Source organism: Anolis sagrei, chromosome 5 (assembly GCF_037176765.1).
Source record: "Anolis sagrei isolate rAnoSag1 chromosome 5, rAnoSag1.mat, whole genome shotgun sequence".
Classification (NCBI taxonomy): domain Eukaryota; kingdom Metazoa; phylum Chordata; class Lepidosauria; order Squamata; family Dactyloidae; genus Anolis; species Anolis sagrei.
The window spans coordinates 108,736,633-108,756,996 of record NC_090025.1 but is presented as its reverse complement, the minus strand read 5'-3'; the positions used below and the strand labels follow the sequence as shown (position 1 = coordinate 108,756,996).

At 38.8% G+C, this 20,364-nt stretch overlaps 1 protein-coding gene across 4 annotated transcripts in view; it reads left to right on the top strand.

Annotated features, from left to right (window-relative positions):
- The window catches only part of LDB2 (LIM domain binding 2), a 265,396-nt gene that overhangs the window by 206,626 nt on the left and 38,406 nt on the right, over positions 1 to 20,364 (top strand). For all 4 annotated transcript variants that reach the window (XM_060777931.2, XM_060777929.2, XM_060777933.2 and 1 more), the window contains exons 4-5: positions 7,276 to 7,398; positions 10,285 to 10,368. In XM_060777931.2, coding sequence (XP_060633914.1) covers positions 7,276 to 7,398; positions 10,285 to 10,368 — 207 coding nt within the window. The remainder of the gene's footprint in view (positions 1 to 7,275; positions 7,399 to 10,284; positions 10,369 to 20,364) is intronic.

Sequence of the window (20,364 nt, the reverse complement as noted above, 5' to 3'; positions counted from 1 at the left end):
TTGCTTTTTTTCTTTTTTCTTTTTTTTCTCCTTTTCTTTATTTTATCTATAATTTTGTCTACTGTGTTTGATGTTGTTGATGTGTGTTGATGTACTTCGTTAGAATTTCACTAATAAAAATATTTTTTTTAAAAAAATGGTAGACTACTACTACCGACCAGCATGAAGAAAAATTGACATTCGCTTCCATTTTTTTCTTCATAAATTTCTAACTTGTTTAAAAAGTCACCGCAAAAAAAGTGCCCGTTACCACATCCTGTGTTAAATAGTTACATAAAGTTAATTTTGTGTGACTATATATTGTCTAAATGTGCAATCCTGGTTATCTTTAAAGGCAAATAGACATCAATCTAGGGGCCCTTCCAGACAGGCCCTAGATCCCAGGATCTGATCCCAGGTTTTCTGCTTTAAACTGGATGATATGAGTCCACACTGCCAGATAATCTGGGATGAACAGCAAGCCCTTCTACACTGCCATGTAATCCAAATTATTAAATCTGATAATCCAAATTATCTGCTTTGAACTGGATTGTCTGTGTCTACAATGGCATATAATCCAATTCAAATCTGGATTTTATATGGCACTGTAGAAAGGTCCTAGGTTATAGCTTATGGTAGCCTTCCACAATCTTGAGTGTCCCTTAGTCAGAATGCCAAAATCTGAAATACTCTAAAATTGTTCACATTTCAGGGTTGAGCATTTAAAAATGTTTCTGTTCCTGCTTTGAAAGTGTTATTTCCTGTTTAATTGTACAGTACTTACTTTGAAAATAGTTGTTATACTTCAGAAACTTCATGTTTGCAACTGCCACAAACTGCTGAATTGGTTGAGACATGAGATATTCATTGAAAAACTATAGCAAAATATGCTGCAGGATGTCCCACAAAAACAAAGTTTTTGCATTTTAATAAACTTTCTCCATGTTTTATGGTAGAACCAATTGGGAAATGGCATTTATAAGGCAGGAACAAAAAATGTGTTACGTAGTTTTTCAACATATTGTGTATAAACTACCTTACCTTCATTTTATGTATACATGAAACAGACATTAAGTTCATGTTTAAGGCTTGGGTCCCATCTTCAAGATATCTCATCGTTATAGATATATACAAATAAGAATATTCCAGAAACTACATATATTCCCAAATGTTTCTGGTCCCAAGAATTTCAGATAAGGGATACTAAGCCAGTGTTTCTATTTGCCCATTTCACATGTGTTTATGTTTCCACTTATCCTTTTTTGTCTGATTGTCCATAGGTTTCTGGTGCCCTTAGGAATAGCTTTGGGAGAAAATATTTAATGTCTGATACCTCTGTTGGCTCCTTTCAATAGTTAACCCTTCAAAGAGGATAATTATCTTCTGTTGTAGGATTTTCTAACAACGGCGATGGAAGTAAGGCTGGATCTACACTTCCCTATATCCCAGAATCTGGTCCCAGATAATCTGCTTTGAACTGGATTATATGAGTTTACACTGCCAGATAATTTGGGATAAGCAGATAATCTGGGATCAGATTCTGGGATATAGGGCAGCATTGATCCAGCTTAAGCTATCCATCCAAGTATTCCATCTCATCCAGCATTTTGCTTTTCCAGTGGCCAATCAGAGAGGCAAATCTTCCAAAACTACATTATTGCAGACAGGAATTAATAATTCTATCATTGTTTTAGCAGTATTCACTCCCCCACAAAATATTGAGCTTATTTTTGCACACAGAATTGCAGTTTCTGAACAAAAATGTTGCTTTCTGCATAGGAAATGCAAACACGCACATGCATTTTTCATGCAGAGCAAGTTCTGAACTGTACAATTTTAACTTAAGCAACTTTTTGTCAAGTTTTTTTCTGACACTTTGAAAACTTATTTTTCAACCAGATCTTTAATATTTTCAAATATTATTTCCCTCCGTACCCACCAATCATTCTAAGAAAACTCATATATTATTTATAAAGATTATAACCCCACTACCCAAATCTGCAGAAATAGCCTCTCTCTCTCGCATTCTCTCTCTCTCTCTCTCTCTCTCTCTCTATATATATATATATATATATATAGCATTTGAATCAAATAGTTCTCACTGATTATCATTTCATGGTTAATAAGTGTTGATTAACTTAATTTCTTCATAAATTTGTTTTCTATCCATAACAATGTCACATCTTATGGCAGTGAATTCCATAAGAATATATCACATGATAAAATATATTTGACCACAACAGTAAATTTAAGTACCAATTAATTTCACAGCGAATTTACCGATTTGTAGGATTTAAATGTAATTTTTTTGTATTTTTGCACATATTACAAATTGTATAAATCTCAATTCTGTACTTACCTGTCATCTTGTCACCTTTACCACAAAATCCCAGAAACACTTTAGCTTCACCGTGAAGAGAAAGTGTCCTAACATTTGGATCCATGTAATGCCCTTTTCTGTACCTTGTACTTTTCAACACAACCAAGCAGAAGGTGCTACGGTATTTGAAATGCAGCTGCACAATAGACTTCTTTAATGGCATTGTGATGTGTGTTTCCATTTTAAAGTCCTTTTCTGCTCTTCTTAGTATTGAATGCCCTTTTCATTTAAACAGCATATTGAACTTCATTTTCATTGATTTTCTAGCATGATCCCCAAATCTTTTATGTAATCTGTCATCTCTTCAGAACGTATTTATTGAAAACATATCTGTATGATTCTATGATCTTCAATTAGAAACTTCCATGTTGGCTAACATTAACTCACAAAGCGCAATAATGTGTCTGCATTGGTTTTGCCCATCATTTTTATTTTTACGTTCTCTTTGCTCTTTTAACTAGTAGCCAAAGTTATACCTCAAGGTATAGTCTTCTGCGGCTATTGAGAACTAGAAACCTTTTATCAAGGTCTCTCTGACATTTAAATAAGTAAGGCCTACTGGATCATCCCCATCTATAAGATGATTGTATATACTCTCTGATAAGTCAGACATTTTAGTAAAACAATGAGTCATGGATCCAGTTATCTACAGGCCAATGTAAGCACTTATTTAACTTTTTTTTAAAAGGGGAAACATCCCTGTGCTGGTACAGCTGTACCAGAAGCTCCAATTTTGTTTGCTTTGCATTGAATGTTTGTTGCAGTCCTAAGTTTCAGGGACTCTGCAGATAGGTGGCTTCTTTTGGCTGCAATCATAGGGCAAGCCACCTGTCTATTATAGTTAGGTTCCCTGGTCCCACCCCCTTTTTGGGGTTTTGGAGGGAATAGGAGCCTTTTTGGTTCAGTCCAGACAGAGAAGCTTTCCATACAGGACATAAAACCAAGAGCTCCTGTAGAAAGCTTTGTCTTCTACGGCTTGGCCGGAGAGATATACAGTCTACAGCTTGGCCGGGGAGAAAAGGCCCCACAGCTTGGCTGAGGATTTTACAGCCTTACAGCTCCTTTGCTGAAGGACTTCAGCCAGCCATCACTGAAACCTGAACTCCTTCTTTTCCCCTGGAAGTCTACAAAGCTCTGCTTGGTAAGGGTCGCTCGCGGAAAGCAGACGCAGTTGGTGCCGGGTGCAGGGGCTCCACGCCAACAGAGGCAAGTACCGACTGCCCAGATTAGAAGTTAAGGATTTCCCCATTAGTTAGTATACAGTTATGAAGATAGTGCCTGTTCCCAGTGAACAAGATTGCCAGAGCCAATAGACTGTTAAGAAAGCTTTAAAAATACCTGTTTGTTTTCATCAATAAAGAACTTTGTTGGACTTACTTTAAGCCTCTACAGAACTTTGTTTTGGGGAGGTCCAAGGGCCTTTAATCTGAGGCAGCCCCGGCGTCCCGTTGGGCACACAAAATTTATGTCCTCTCTACAGTCATATGCAGAGGCCCAGCGTGCGACAGCACAATACCCTTCTCTAAGTAGATTCATAGAAAGCAAGAGCTTACTCCATCCTAGAAGAATAAAAGAAAGCGCTGACTCCCTCTACTCGCTCTGCAATGTCACTACTTATGGCCATTTTGAATCTTTAGGAAGGATAATGGAAGTAATAGCTGTCTATCTGAGGCAATGCTAGTGTTATCTGCTCTCCTCAAAATGACCTTTTAATATATTTATGGGTCATATTAAAATCTGTAACTTTGGCCCCTAAGCCTGCCCTTGACTTATACAGTAGACCAACATATAGTAAAGGTAAAGGTTTTCCCCTGACATTGTCCAGTCGTGTCCAACTCTGGGGATTGCTGCTCATCTCCATTTCTAAGCTGAAGAGCCGGCACTGACCATAAACACCTCCAAGGTCACATGGCTGGCATGACTGCATAGAGTGCCTTTACCTTCCTGCCGGAGCAGTATCTATTGATCTACTCACATTTGCATGTTTTTGAACAGCTGGGTTGGCAGAAGCTGGGGCTAAAAACAGGAGATCACCCCACTCCCTGTTTTCAAACTGGGGACTTTTTGATCAGGAAGTTCAGCAGCTCAGTGGTTTAACCTGCTCTGCAAAAAAAAAAAAAAATCTCTATTTCAATTTCTGGCCGGAACATGATACATGCAGAAATAAAATTGTTTGCAGAAATACATAACATATTTATTAAAAAAAACCCTAATTCCTATGCTATGTCCCAGATTTGAACCAGTGACCTTTTGTTCAGCAAGTTCAGCAACTCAGTGGTTTAACCCGCTGCACCACTGTGGGTGCATATACATGAGTATATATGGCACTTGCACACTCAAGGAACTCCAAAATCTTGAAGAGGAAGAAACTCCCACAAAGAAGTGGGAATTTTTCAGTGATTTTTTCAGGGTGTGTGAAATGGCAGAAATCAATTCTGTTTTCATTCTGCTTTCATTTCAAATTTTGGTTGCTCCCTGTTCTGTTTTTGGGAAGATTCTGGGAGATTGGGAGGAAGGTCATTTGGATTCATAATTCAGGATCTGGAATTCCATTTCTGTTTGGGAAAAATCTTCCCAAAAACAGAATGGGGGGAGGAGGCATCCAAAATTTAAAATGAAAACAGAATGGATTTCTGCCATTTCTCACACTATTTAATAAGAGTTCTCAGGAGATTGAGACATTGATTTGTTTTATTTATATATTTTATTAACAGCCAATTGTACCTCAAGAAAAGGCGTCATCCAGAGCACTCAGAATTGAGGCATTAATAATGGCATTTAACTGCTTAGAGTTATAGTTGCACCTGCTGCTGATACATCATTATTTTGCCAGACATGAGCAAACCTCTGAAAGCAAGCAAACATCCTTATGTGATTATATTTCAGCTCCCAACTTTAAGAGCAACGACGAAACCTTTCTAACAATGCCATCTGTATGTTGAGACGAGGCGAAGCCTTTAATAATTGAGAAGGTGTGAAAATTTCAACAAGTGTAGCTTCTGTTTCCCTGGGCCCTCCTTTGTCTCCGAAGAACAAGGCGGCTGTGAAGCTAGAGAGACTGTGTTTGCTTGTCTATATTGTGCAGATGGGGAGGTGGGGGAAGAAGTGAGACCTGAATACAGGCAGAGTTAGAAGGAGTCTTTTTAAAATAATTCATTATGCATCACGTTGTTTTTGGAAAAAAGTGTTCTCATGTTGTACCTTGGAGTACCCATGTAGCAGGGCTACTCTGCGTATGAAACACCCTTCAGTTAAGAGACGCAAGTGTCCGTTTCAGTCATGTCAGGTGTTGGCTAAACACATATTGATACGCTTTGCACAAGTTGGAATCAACAAATGTTTTGATTTTGGTTTATTGTTACTTGATTGGCATTTAACCAAACATTTGTAATTTGTGATTTTAGTTATTTTTCCACTTGTGGTTTTCAGGATGATGTATTTTATGTAAGCTGTTAGTTGCTCTGAGCTTTTAAGTAGGAAGGGTAAATCAAATAAATCAGTATAGAGTGAAAGGTCCAAGTTCCCCAAACAGTAGCAAAATGGATCTATTAGCTCATCATTATCTAAAATGATCTCTCCAGACATATTTTCCACTCCTACTTATCATCTATCATCAGTTCTTCTACCTACCAATACACCTAGCTGTGAAGGAACTGTTGAACACATTACAGGTCTTTCTCTAGCTCAGATTTTAATCCAAATCAGAAAAGAAGTCAAGTTCTTCACAATGCTCCTCTCTTCCCTGATTCTGAACCTTATGAGCTACTCAAGTTTATGTTCAAATTCAGATCTATATTTACTTATTTATTTATGGTATTTCTACCCCCGTCTCTTCTCTACCTCCAAAGGGGGACTCAGGACGGCTTAAATTTAGTAATGATACAGTGCTGCTACATAACAATTACAATAGTAGAACCACAATTAAATACATATAGCAATCATTAAAAACAGTAAACACAGTATTAATTAAAATAATAATACAATATCATCAGCCGTAACATCATTCCAGTCCATGTCCACCTAAAGTGCTAATTATGTCTATTGTCTGAAAGCCTGGTCCCAAAACCACGATTTTAATTTCTTCCTGAAAGCCAGGAAGGATGGAGTCAATCTTATCTCATTTGGGAGCACGTTCCATAGGCGGGGGGCCACAGCCCAGAAGGTCCTGTCCCTCGTCCCCGCCAGACGCATTTGTGATGTTGACGGAAGAAGGAGCAGGGCCTCCCTAGATGATCTTAGATTACGAGGTGGGACGTAGAGGCAGATGCGTTCGGACAAGTAAGCTATATTCTAAACAGAGATCATGTGGACAGAGATATAAGAACAAAAAGAGATTAATGGAATTAAATCTCTAATTTTTCAATCTCCAAATATGTAAAATTTGGGACACCAAGAGGAAGGCCTCCAAAATCCTACAATTAAAAGTGAGAACTGAAAAAAATAGAAAAGCAAGAAAGAAAGAAATGGTAAAAATAACGATTCAAAATTAAATATTTAATATAATTAAATAGAAGGTAAATGAATATTGCCTCTCTTTATTCCAGAGCAAATTAGCAACTGCTTGGCACAAATATAACCTTTATAGACCTAGGCCAATCCCTTATTTGGCTTTTGATAGCATACTATCTCCTAAATAAATAATGCAGGTTTGTCTAGTTCAGTTGCTAGATATCATGCATACAAAACTGCAGATCACGGCTGAAATGAAAAGCTTAGTACCAGTAATTAGCAGCAGAGACTTTAGGAGGAAGCAAAATAGATGTGATAAATAAGATTTAGAGCCTGCAGAGCCATAAAAACTTACAGCCTGATCAACCGCTGCCTAATGAATTGCTTTCCTCGGTTTCTCTTTTCTTCAGGAAAGGACATAATTGTCACAATAAAGTATTGTTTTCTTTTTTTCTGTCTTCTTCTAGGTGTGTACAGAAGGACGTCTCATCTTGGAATTTACCTTTGATGACCTTATGAGAATAAAAACATGGCACTTTACCATTAGACAATACAGAGAATTAGTCCCTCGCAGTATTTTAGCCATGCATGTAAGTAATCAGCTCATTTTTCAAAACATTTTGGAGAATTTTGACTACCAGAACACAAAACCAGAACCTTGTTGCTTTCACAAGTATTTCTTGGGATTGTGCAGTATTTGAAACCAAGGTTTTATATTGGTGTGGTGTTAACTTATGTCATACACAAGGATGTATGCGAGTGTGTGTATGACTTCATGTCACCTGTTGACTTACGGCAGGGGTCCTCAAACTAAGGCCCGGGGGCCAGATGCGGCCCTCCAAGGTCTTTTACCCGGCCCTCGCTCAGGGTCAACTTAAGTCTGAAATGACTTGAAAGCACACAACAACAACAACAATCCTACTCATCAGCCGAAAGCAAGCCCACACTTCCTATTGAAATACTAATAAGTTTATATTTGTTAAAATTGTTCTTCATTTTAATTATTGTATTGTTTTTAAGTGGTTTTACAAATAAGATATGTGCAGTTTGCATAGGAATTCATTCTTTTTTCCCCCTTCAAATTATAATCCGGCCCTCCAACAGTTTGAGGGACCATGACCTGGCCCTCTGTTTAAAAAGTTTGAGGACCCCTGACTTACGGCATCCCTATACATTTCATAGGGTTTTCTTAGGAAAAAAATGTGGTTTTTGCCAGATCCTTCCTCTTTAAACTATAGCCTACAGCACTTGGTACACACATTATTATTATTATTATTATTATTATTATTATTAAAAAACTGAAAAAGTCCACCTTACTTGGATCTGCGCACATCATTCAAAAATATATCACACAGTCCTAAATGCTTGGAAGTGTTCGACTTGTGATTTTGTGATACGAAATCCAGCATATATATCTCATTTGCTGTGACATACTGCGTTTTTATGTCAGTAAAATAATAATAGTAGTAGTAATAATAATAATAATTTGTATTCCACCCTATCTCCCCATGGCGACTCAGGGTGGATTCCAGCATACTAAACACAAAGGCAAACATTCAATGCCTAGAAATAATGAAACACAGATAAAGATAAAGGCTTCCCCTTCCAGTTCTGAGTGGTGGTGTTCATCTCCATTTCTAAGCTGAAGAGCCTGCATTGTCCATAGACACATCCTAGGTCATGTGGCCAGCATGACTGCATGGAGTGCCGTTTACCTTCCCACTGAGGTAGTACCTATTAATCTACTCATATTTGTATGTTGTCAAACTGCTAGGTTGGCAGAAGCTGGGGCTAACAACAGGAGCTCACCCCACCCCGTGGATTCCAACCACCAAACTTCTAGTCAGCAAGTTCAGCAGATCAGCTTTTTCACTTGCTGCATCACCACATATGATTAAACAGAAAATTAAAGTTAGAGGCACATTATATTCATATACACAAAGATCTTTGATTTATAATGTGCAAAAAGAATAAAGTGTTACACTATGAAAGACAAAAGCGTGAGTCAGAACATGCCTCAGTGAATCATGCAGAAACTCAGTGCATACTTATATTATTCCTGTTATTGGTAATGATCCATTCCTGTAGCACATCGAGGAAAATTGCTGGTTTCACCTGTGCAGATTTATGAGGCATATGAATTAAACCTCCAAAGGCTTCCAGGATCTTAACAATTTGGAACTAGTTTTTTCAAGGAAAGCATAGGCTTATGTGAGAGCCAGTGTGGTGTAGTCATTTGAGTATTGGATTGTGAGTCTGGAGACTTGGGCCCCTTCTACACTGACTCGAAGACACACAACAACAACAGCAAACCTATGTGGAGAGAAGCATATACCCTTTGAGCCCTGCGCATATGCCTTCCACTTAAAACAGTGACAAGAAGAAGTGTTTTTCTAAGTTTGGTTTGGATCTTTCTCATGCAAAAATGTCTGAATATCTCCTTTGACCCTGAAGATCTAATTGTCACTCTTCTTGACTGGAAAACATCAAACTGCTGCCCTCTTAGGTTTTCTAGTGATGGTATATTAGATGGTCTTAGTATTGTTTTCTATCGTTTTGTGTTAAATTGAGAACTGCTTGGGGCATATTAATATATAAATAGAGACAGTATTGCATAGTAGTTTCAGTACTGATCTATGACACTTATAACCAGGGTTGAAATCTCTGCTTGGTCATGGAAATTCATTGGGTAACCTTGGGCAGGGAGCCGCAATGGCGCAATGGGTTAAACTCTTGTGCTGGCTGAACTGCTGACCTGCAGATGAAGATTGGTGGTTCGAATCCACAAGACAGGGTGAGCTCCCATCTGTCAGACCCAGCTTCCCATGCTGGGACATGAGAGAAGCCTCCTACAGGATGGTAACACATCCAGGCATCCCCTGGGCAATGTCCTTGAAAATGGCCTATTCTCACCAGAAATGACTTGCAGTATATTCTCAATCTGCTTTTGACACAATTTTTAAAAAAACCTTGGGCAAGTCACACTCTCTCAGCCTCAAACAGCAGCATGCACACAAACACAAGTCAGAAAAAAAATGTTGCTAAGGAAATCCCATGATAGACTTGTCTTCGGATCACCATCCGTTGAAGATGACTTGGACAGGCACAACAACAAATATTTAAGGTCCTTTAACCCATCAATTTCCCCTTTTTACAAAATGATACAAACACTGAATCCCTTTTTAAAAAAATGCAAGATGGTGCAAAGACTGCAATAAGCATTACTGAGATAACAAACAATCACAATACAATAGTAAAACATTAGTGTTAGCATTATTGATCTGGCAGCTGTAATTAAATGCCCTTTGCTTTTGACTTGAGCAGGTGAACTCTAATGTCTCTGAGGCCTTATATAATTTAGTAAGCTGTTTATAGATAAGAATGTCATTTTAAAAATATGGCCTTGAATGATGATTTTAGTACTGCACTTATATTTCACATGAGCGTGTAAGAATATCTCTTTGTTTTCGGCATAGGCACAAGACCCTCAGGTGCTGGAGCAGCTGTCCAAAAACATCACTCGTATGGGTCTGACTAATTTCACCCTCAACTACCTCAGGGTAAGCTTACTGTGAGTAATTTTTGTAAAGGTCACTGTCACAACCCTCACAAGTTCCTCATCCGCCTGAAGACTCTTGAGTTTTGTCACTGACGACTCCAGAATTTTTGTTTGCTTTCCATCTTTCTTGATAAATACTGTTCCTTCTCCAAGATCCCATGTGGCTAAGCAGATGTAGATGAACGGATAATCAGAAAGAAGACAGTCTCTTGAATTTCAGGACAAGGGAAATACCAGTTTCACTATATATCTATCTGTATTTCAAAAGCACAGCTGAACACCATAGACTAGAATAACCTGCAGTGAAGTTCTGACTGATTGTTTCAAATCTGTATTCAGCACACAGACCCTTCACCTCCTTGGCCTTCAATACCTATCTTATTGTAGGTGTTACCAACAGTGACTGAAAAACAGTTTACAATTGGGAATTATTAGCCAGCACTGTAGAGTTCTCGGGTATGGAAACTCAGGCTGGATCTACACTTTCATATAATCCGGATGATCTTATTTGAACTGGATTATATGAGTCTACACTGCCATATAATCCAGGTTCTGATAGTGTAGACATATATTCCAGTTAAAAGCAGATCATCTGTGTTCAGAAACTGGATTATATGGTATTGTGGATCCAGCCTCAGGATCTGGGCCCTTTTATCTTGGCCATGCCCACTTTCGTAATCTTGGCCATTGGTCCTTGTTGAACCTCATCTGCTGGAGTTTCAATGTAAATGGTTTTATACTTTTATCTTTAGTTTGTAATTTGTGATGCTTTTATTTTAAGGTTTTTTGTTCTGTAGATTGCTTTTACTTTTATGTTTTCTTTGTTTTATTGCTTTTACGTATTGTGGACACTCTGTCCATACATAAGTCGCCCTGAGTCCCTTTAGGGAGGTGGTGGCAGGGTATAAGAAAAATAATAATAATATTGTTATTGTTATTGTTATTGTTATTGTTATTATTATTATTATTATTATCATCATCATCATCATCATCATCATTATCTGTGCTTTCAGAGAGTTAGCACAGTCCTTGGGTCCTTTAGCACTACCCAACTATAATACCATATTTCACCTTAACCATTACATCATCATTTATCTTTCTAGTGCCATCAGTATACATGGTGCCTTATCTATACATATAATAAAAGTGAAAAATGTGTATGTGTGTGCATGGCAGAGGTGTCCACTTACACAGACAGCGTCCCGCTTCCACAAACAGGCTATAGTTCCAAATACTGAGAAGTTCTAAAGTCACTTCCCCAACTGACATTGCAGATTATAGCGAGCACCATGAACATGTAGCTCAAATGCTGCCAATGTCCTCCCCAAATACAATGGCCCACCATCCGAGGAATGCTTTCATTTGGGGAGAATTTTATCCTAGATTGGATGTGTTTCCTCCACCACAGACAGACATCCCAGGGTTCCCTGTGTGGAATTTGCATGACCATGCCCACTGCCTCTCCCTTAACCATTTCCTACCCTTTCGTGTGGCACACAAGAAACATAGAAGAATTGATCAGTAATTGAACAAACTGGAGGGGATTGGGGGACTGACTCAACAGGATGGAAGTTGTAGTAATCTGGAGCTTGTAGTTCACCCTTATCCAGAGAACACTGAACCCAACCAACAACAGATCTGGACCAAACTTGGCACACTGAACCAACATGGTCAACTGTGAATACTGGCTGGGTTTGTAGTTGATTGCCGTGGAAATCTGGGAGTTGTACTTCACCCTTATCACTGAACCCAGCTGGTGTCAGAACTGGACCAAACTTGGCACACAGATCCAACATGGCCAACTTTGAATAATGGCAGGGTTTGGGAAGGGTTGACTTATTATTCTGGGAATTGTAGTTCACCCACATCCTAATGCCTTTTCCTTTCTTTCTTTCTCTCTCTCTCTCTCTCTTGTAATGCCTTTTCTAATGGGAGCATTCATAAAAAACAAAAGGAAAGATTGGCTTTCCCCCCCTAATAAATGCTGTTACACATTACCAAACTGATATTACCAAACTTCACAAAACAAACAATGCTTTTCTCAAATAACCCGGGCACTGCCGTGTCCCCGAGCTAGTAAATAAATAAAACAGCCCCCAAGAAAGTGAGCACTGCCATTTGGGGTTTAGATATTCATGTTTAAAATGCAAATTGTCTGCAGGTGCAGAATATACTTAACACAGTATGGCAAATCAACAGAAGTCTTTAAATATGCTCTACAGATTGTAAACAGAAGGTATAGTAAGCAAGGCACAATTTTAGCAGTCTATGCAATTGCACGAAAAGTATCAGCAATTCGTGTGCAATTCCAGATGCTTTGCATGATCTCCCTATTTAACCCAATCAACAAAAAACCAGGAAGAGTGGGAAATACAATTTTAGAACCCAGGCACCTTTATCTTTTGACAATGGCAGACCCAAAGGTTCTTTAAAAACTGAAAAGAGTGAATAATTCAGAAAATAGAAGTAGGCTGGGAAATGTTTGCTTAACTCTTCCTCTGCCTGTCATTTTTTGCTCTGTTCTTCTGTTCTCACAGCAAAGAGAGCTTTTCACTGAGAGGAAAGCAGTTAGGGAGGGCAGCACAGGAGGGAGGCAGCGGACAGCAGCCATTCAGTCCTAACCTCACACCCCCATGTACTTTCCTTTCTTTCTTCCATATGGTACTCCTTCTTTCCTTTGCCTCTTTTCACATCCCACATTCCAGTCTGATGTGAATGAATGCTTAGGCAACATTAATATAAACAGAGAAGATGCTGGACCGAAGCACATGGTGAAATTATGGTGAAATTGCTTTTGGTAATAGCAGGAAGACTATTGTCTTGAAAGAGAGTCTATAATTTATTTGCCAGTTTGCCCTCTCTCATTCTCACTCTCTTTCTTTCTCACACGCAGAATAAATATAATATAGGTACATGCTAAACTGAATTTAAATTTTGGATTGTGATAACATAATTTATAAAGTATATTTATGAAGAGACAAAGATCATCAGGTGCACAGCAATGGATGAAACTACCTTTAATGAAATGATTTGGAGAGCAGGGAGTTGAGGTTATAAATTATGTTTATGTATTGAATTGGTTTCATTGTAAACTGCTTCAAGTCTTGTTTGGGAGGGGAAAAGCAAGATATAAATAAAAATAATAAATAAACAAATGTTTGTTACAGATAATCCCATAGCTATCCAAATGAGTAATCCTCACAATTTAATTTTTGCTTGAATCTGCGCATATAAGAAAGATTGCAAATGTTTGAAGAGGGGTATTCTTGGTTGCATGGAAATGAAAGTATCTCAGTTCTGTAGACTACCTAAAATTGGTTCCCATAATGCTATGAAATATCAATTGCTAGATGTACCATTTGGCCATCATATTACAGCAAATATTTGTGTACCTATGACTATTGTTGTCATAACTCCAACTAGCAAAGCAGACGTGCCCTGAAATAATGACAAGTTCACACTGTTTGTATACCTGAATCCATTCAATTAAAAAAAAAAGATGAAGGGAGGCATTATCATATTCTGTTGAAAATAGCAACCTTTTCCAAGCCTCCATGAGTAATTTGTTTGTATATAATTGAGATTGCTTACTGTATTGTGTATATATGTGTTGGTATGCAGTTTTCTTTAACACTATGTTGTGGGAGGGACTGCAGACCATGTGACCAGATCTTGGACTATTCAGATCTCAGACCAAAGAAGTGCTTTAGAATTTGGACTGTTAAGATTCTAAGAAAGATGCCCTGTGACTCTGGACACATAGAAACATGTGCTCCTGACGTGTTTCTGTTTTACAGAGAAATTTGCAATAGTTTCATATTACCACTGCTTTACAAACACCCAGGGTGCTCATGATAATTTTACACCAGAATGCTTCTCTTGGACACCAACGTTGTTATATAAAGTTGGCAAATTTTGTGTGGTAGCGCTTAAAATTTGCTGGGTAATTACCATTAGAGACATCACACGGGCAACGAAGGTCCACATAGTTAAAGCAATGGTAACCTATGGATGCGAGAGCTGGACCATAAGGAAGGCTGAGCGAAGGAAGATAGATGCTCTTGAACTGTGGTGTTGGAGGAAAATTCGGAGAGTGCCTTGGACCGCGAGAAGATCCAACCAGTCCATACTCCAGGAAATAAAGCCCAACTGCTCATTGGAGGAAAGGATATTAGCGGCAAAGATGGCCACATAATGAGAAGAAAGGAAAGCCTAGAGAAGACAATGATGCTGGGGGAAATGGAAGGAAAAAGGAAGAGAGGCCGACCAAGGGCAAGATGGATGGATGGTATTCTTGAAGTGACTGGCTTAACTCTGAAGGAGCTGGGGGTGGCCACACCTGACAGGGAGCTCTGGCATGGGCCGATCCATGAGGTCACGACTGAACGAATAAACAACAACAAATGACTAGTATTATGAGCTAGGATTTTAACTTACTGGAAACTTGTAATTACAGATATAGTTAGTGCTCCCACCCACTAGTGTGCTCCCACCCACTAGTCTTTGGACTTGTGTTCAATTGTGCTTTTCCTCCTTGTGTGCCCTCATGTTCCCTATGTGCTTATAACCCTCCCTCTAGATTCTTTTCATCAGCAATAGCCTGTTGGTACAGTCTCAAAGGGGTTTATTATTTCAACTTAACTTTTATCTCAGTTTTTATCATTGCCAAGATTGTTATTTAAATACACAAGCTTTTAATGCTGTTTTAAATCTCATGGTTAACACTTTTTTAAAAACTCACCTTTTTAAAGTTGTATCTTAATGCTTAAATGTATATCTTATTCATGTTCTACTGGTTCTTTTAATGTTGGTCATTGACCAAACTAAAAATGTCCTGTTTTGTTCTGGGATGGAGGGCATTGTAAATCCAGCCTAATTTACCAATTATATTTGCTTGAGTATCTTGCACTGGGACAGTTCTGTGAAAAGAACAGTCAAGATTAGGGGTCCCCAATTTAAGGCCCATGGGCTGGATAAAGCCCTCCAATGTCATTTCCCCGCCGCCTCTACACTTTAGATTTAGGGCAGCCTTAAGTCTGAAATGATTTGAAGACACACAACAACAATCCTAATTAACTTGCCTATCTCATAGGCCAAAAGCAGGCCCACAATTCCCATTGGAATGCTGGTAAGTTTATGTTAGTTAAAATTGTTCTTCATTTAAAATATTGTTTTATTCTTCCTTCCTTTTCTTTTTTTTCACACTACAAATAAGATACAAATAAGATACATGCCGTGTGCATGTATTTATTTTTTTTGCCTAGACTATAGTTCATGGTTTTTTTTTTCAAATGATTGTCCAACCTCCCAACAGTCAAAGAAAACTTTTGAGGGCTCTTGGTCAATATGAAGTGTGGAGTATTTATGTAAATCAGTGATGTCCAACCTTTAGTCACCCTAGTGTTTTGGACTATAGCTCTCAGGATTCCTAACCATTGGACAAGCTGGCCACAGCTTCTGGATATTGGAGTCCCAAACACCTGGAGAACCAAAGGTTGGTCACTGATGTAAATACTGAAACATCCAGGAAAGAGATGTGCCATCTCTACATAGATTCTTATTCAGCTTGGAAAGAATGGCAAAAGGTGCTACTCCTTTGAGGTTGGACTAACCCTGCCACACAGCAAAGAGACCACATTCACACATATATTAGGTTACGTACACATGGAATAAAAAGTCAAATGCAAATAATGAGGATAGTTGGACATGAGGTAATATTGACTCTACTGTTTTTTCAACCATTTCATTGTATTAATTTTATGACAACAATATACTGAGAAGGGAGAATTTGTTCAGATTTTTAAAACCAGCAGAATGGCTGATTATATTGAAATGTTCAGGTGGTTAAATGGTTAATGCTGTCTAATGTGCTTTTAAATACATTTTTTAAAAAATTACAATGCAAATAACAGACATCCATTTTTCTTCCTCTGCATGTTGGCCATAATCCCGAGGAAAAATTCTGCTGATAGCCAGAATAAATCATTTTTATTCTCCAAGCCTAAACTAGTTAGCTATGCAGAAGAAAAAGCAGCCAACCGCAAAAGCAATAGGAGATAAACCTTGGTTGCCATAGGGAGCAGTTAAACAACCTTGGTCTGCGCTCTTCATCCTGTACATGCAGTATAGTGGTGTGCACTGTGTTTAGAGATGTCTAAGACTGGATTTGAAATTGTGCTTTGTTTCTAAATGAAAAGGACCTCAATGGAACTTCCATCCTTTGACAAGGAAGCACTGCCTCCTTTAATATAGGGATGCTGAAATATTTTGCTTTTAAAAAATCACTGAAAGTTGATCTATCAGTTCACTTGCTCTTGTCTCTACTTTTCCAAGATAACATTAGCATTGGTCACGGGTTGTTCGGCCTTGGAACTGGAATGGTGTTTGATTTGAAGATGTTTAGAAAGCATTACCTTCCAGTACCTTTCATCAGTGCTGTTAGTTAGATGAAGTAGTAATTTTCTGGATTTTGGCATCAATGGGCTAAAAATAATTTTTGGAAGCAGTGGGCTTGCTTGATGTTATGATGGTGATGGTGCACTTCCAATTACTTCCAACCTTTGGAGGCCCTAAGGCCCCTTCTACATCGCCATATAAAATACAGATTATATTGTAAAGTCATATAATCTAGTATAAAGCAGATAATGTGGATTATTTGCTTTAAAATCTGAAATATATAGCAGTGTTGAAGGGGCCTCAATGAACCTATCATGGGGTTTTCTTGGCAAGATTTGTTCAGAGGTATTTTGTTTCCATTTTGTTTCCATAGCCATAGTAGATGAGATTAAAAACAGTAATGTTGAACCCAGATTAGGTTATAAGATTTGATAGAGTCTGTTTCAGCAGTGGAATCAATGGACTAATACAGTGGTTCTCAACCTGGGGTCCCCAGATGTTTTTGGCCTTCAACTCCCAGAAATACTAACAGCTGGTAAACTGGCTGGGATTTCTGGGAGTTGTAGGCCAAAGCACCTGGGGACCCACAGGTTGAGAACCACTGGACTAATATATGTGGTAATAATGAGAAATGGGACAATAATAATGCAATCTGAATATATTTAGTCATATCTTTATTTCCAGATAACCAAGACCAGGATTGTTTTTACTAGCTGCATGAGTTTGATTAATCTTTGGAGAAAGAGAGAAAGAGTACCTTATTATCACTTTATGCTTTCTTTAGGGTGGAGTACTACAGTACAGTTTTTAATGGGTCTGTCCTTGAATGTATCACATAGCTCAAACAGAAGTCTGATGGATCTTGGGCATGTAAATGTATTTAGCATTCCCAGGAAATTAATGTAGCATTGTTGCTACCACCATGCTACAGAGATGCTCAGTGCAGCCAGTAGAGCACATATGGCAAGAGCTTCCGTGTCCTATATTGTCAATCAGGGGCCAGAAAGTCCTCTGAGAATGCATCTACTATGTAGAATTAATGCAGTTTGACACCACTTTGGCATAATAATAATAATAATAATAATAATAATAATAATAATAATACCAACAACAACAACAACAACTTTATTTATACCTCACCACCATATCCCAGGGGGACTTTGGGTAGCTTATAAAACAGCACATATTAGTGCTATCAAACACATAAAATACAGGTAAAATAAACACAACAGCACAATATCACAGCATAAACAACACTTACATAAGATAAAACCTAACTCAAAATAATCAATAAAACACAATGATAGTAATTAAAATGGGCAATACTAAATTTCAAGTGTCATAAAGTGCCAGAGTCAGTTTGGCCAGCTGATGTTTTCACATTATTGAAGGCCTGTTTAAAAAGCCATGTTTTAGCTCCTTTCAAAAACATTGCAGAGTAGGGGCTTGCCTAATTTCCCGGGGAAGGATGTTCGAAAGCTGGGGGCCACCACCGAGAAGGCCCTCTCCCTCGTCCCCACCAAATCTGCTTGAGATGGAGGTGGGACTGAGAGGAGGGCCTCCACAGTAGATTTTAGAGTCCACTAAGGTTTATAGGGGGAGACACAGTCATGAAGGTTGGACCTGAACTATGTAGGGCTTTGTAGGTAATGACCTGCACTTTGAATTGGGACCGGAAACTTCAAGAGCCAGTGGAACTGCTTTAATGAGGGTATGGTATCTTCTCTAAAGCTAGTCCACGTTAGTAATCTGGCTGCCGACCATTACCCTAATTGTAGTTTCCAAGCCATCTTCAATGGCAGCCCCACGTAGAGTGAATTGCAATAATCCATTCTAGATGTAACTAAAGCATGGACCACTGTGGTCAAGTCAGACTTTTCGAGGTATAGTCGCAGCTGCCACCCTATACCCCGATCGGCCTCGCGACTGACCAGGAGGACTTGTCTGGATTAAGCTTCAGCTTGTTAGCCCTCATCCAGCCCATCATAGCTGTCAGGCACTGGTCCAGGATCCGGGGAGCTTCCTTGGATTGAGGTGGAAAAAAGTAGTAGAGTTGTGTGTCATCTGCATAGAGATGACACCCAATTCCAAAACTCCAGATGACCTAACACAGCGGATTCATGTAGATATTGAAAAGCATGGAGGATAAAATCAAACCTTGTGGGACCCCACAGGTCAATGGCCAGGGGTCCGAACAGGTGTCCCCCAGCACAGCCACCTGGGTATGATCCTCCAGGAAGGAGCGGAGCCACTGCAGGGCAGTGACCCCAAGACCCATTCCAGAGAGCCGGCCCAGAGAGATACCATGGTTAATGGCATTGAAAGCCACTGAGAGACCCACTACACTGTAACACTACAGTGCTCATGATTCATAGCATTGAGTCATGACAGTTAAAGTAGTGTCAAACGGCATTAGTTCTACAGTGTAAATGCAACCTTCTTTGTAAGGCCATGAGACCTCATCACACTAGAGAATGAGGGCTGTTGATGATAGGGTGACATGGGGCTATCTCATTTCTAGAGTTCCCATAAGTCAAAGTCAACTTGGTGGCAATTTACTACAGCAACCCACTACAGTATTTTGGAGTCCAGCTCCCACAATTCCTAAAACACCTGGAGGGCCGATGTTTGCCCAGGCCTGCCATAGAGTGTTCTTTGTCATAATGCTTGGCAATAGTAAAAGATGTAATGTTTCATTTTAGGTAAAAAGTAACTATTTCTAAGGGGATCTTTTCATGTTTTAGGTCAATCTCATTTTAGATTGTTCCCTCATCCCACCCCACAATAACAACAAAAAAGGCATTAAAAAGTATCAAGCAACATGGCAACACATGTGATATATTGCTATAAAAGATGGGTAATATGAATGGTGTTTCTCTTCCATCTTCTCCCTTCCCAAGCTTTAATTAAACCACTTTGAACATGGGAAATTGGTACTGGTAGGGATAATGAAGCTGCTTTATTTCAATAAACTGAAGCATGTCTAATTCAGAATTGGATTTAGGCCATTTATATTTTAAGTATGCATTATGAATCCATATTAGTTAATAGTGACATTCACAAAACCTTCCATTAAATGTCTAGCCTTTTTGCCATATCTCCTGTCCCCTTACTTTGGAAATGTGCTGCTGTCCAGTAGGTTGGGGTTTAAGTCAGAAAACTGCATCATAAATACACATATCAAATTCCTTTTCTGAGACATCAGGCACCATCTGTAGACTAATATAATCCAGTTCAAAGCAGATCATCTGGATTTTATATGGCAGTGTAGATGGGGCTTTAGCCTTTAGGGACAGACATTTTCCGCTGTCTTGGGCCCCATCTAAATGGCCAAATGAAATTCAAATGATCTGCTTTGAACTGGGTTATATTGCAGTGTAGACTCATATAATCCTGACAGCCTGGATCATCTGCTTTGATAATATGGATTATATGGCAGTGTAGATCCAACCTTGGCTCTTTAAGAGACTGAATTCATACAGAGCATTGCATTTACAAACATGCAGGATTACCATGGGCAGTCCAGGAATGCAAGAAACGTTGTCACCTTTCCTTTGTATGGCTGAAATCTGGCAGGACTTAAAATATGCTGTCTAGACAG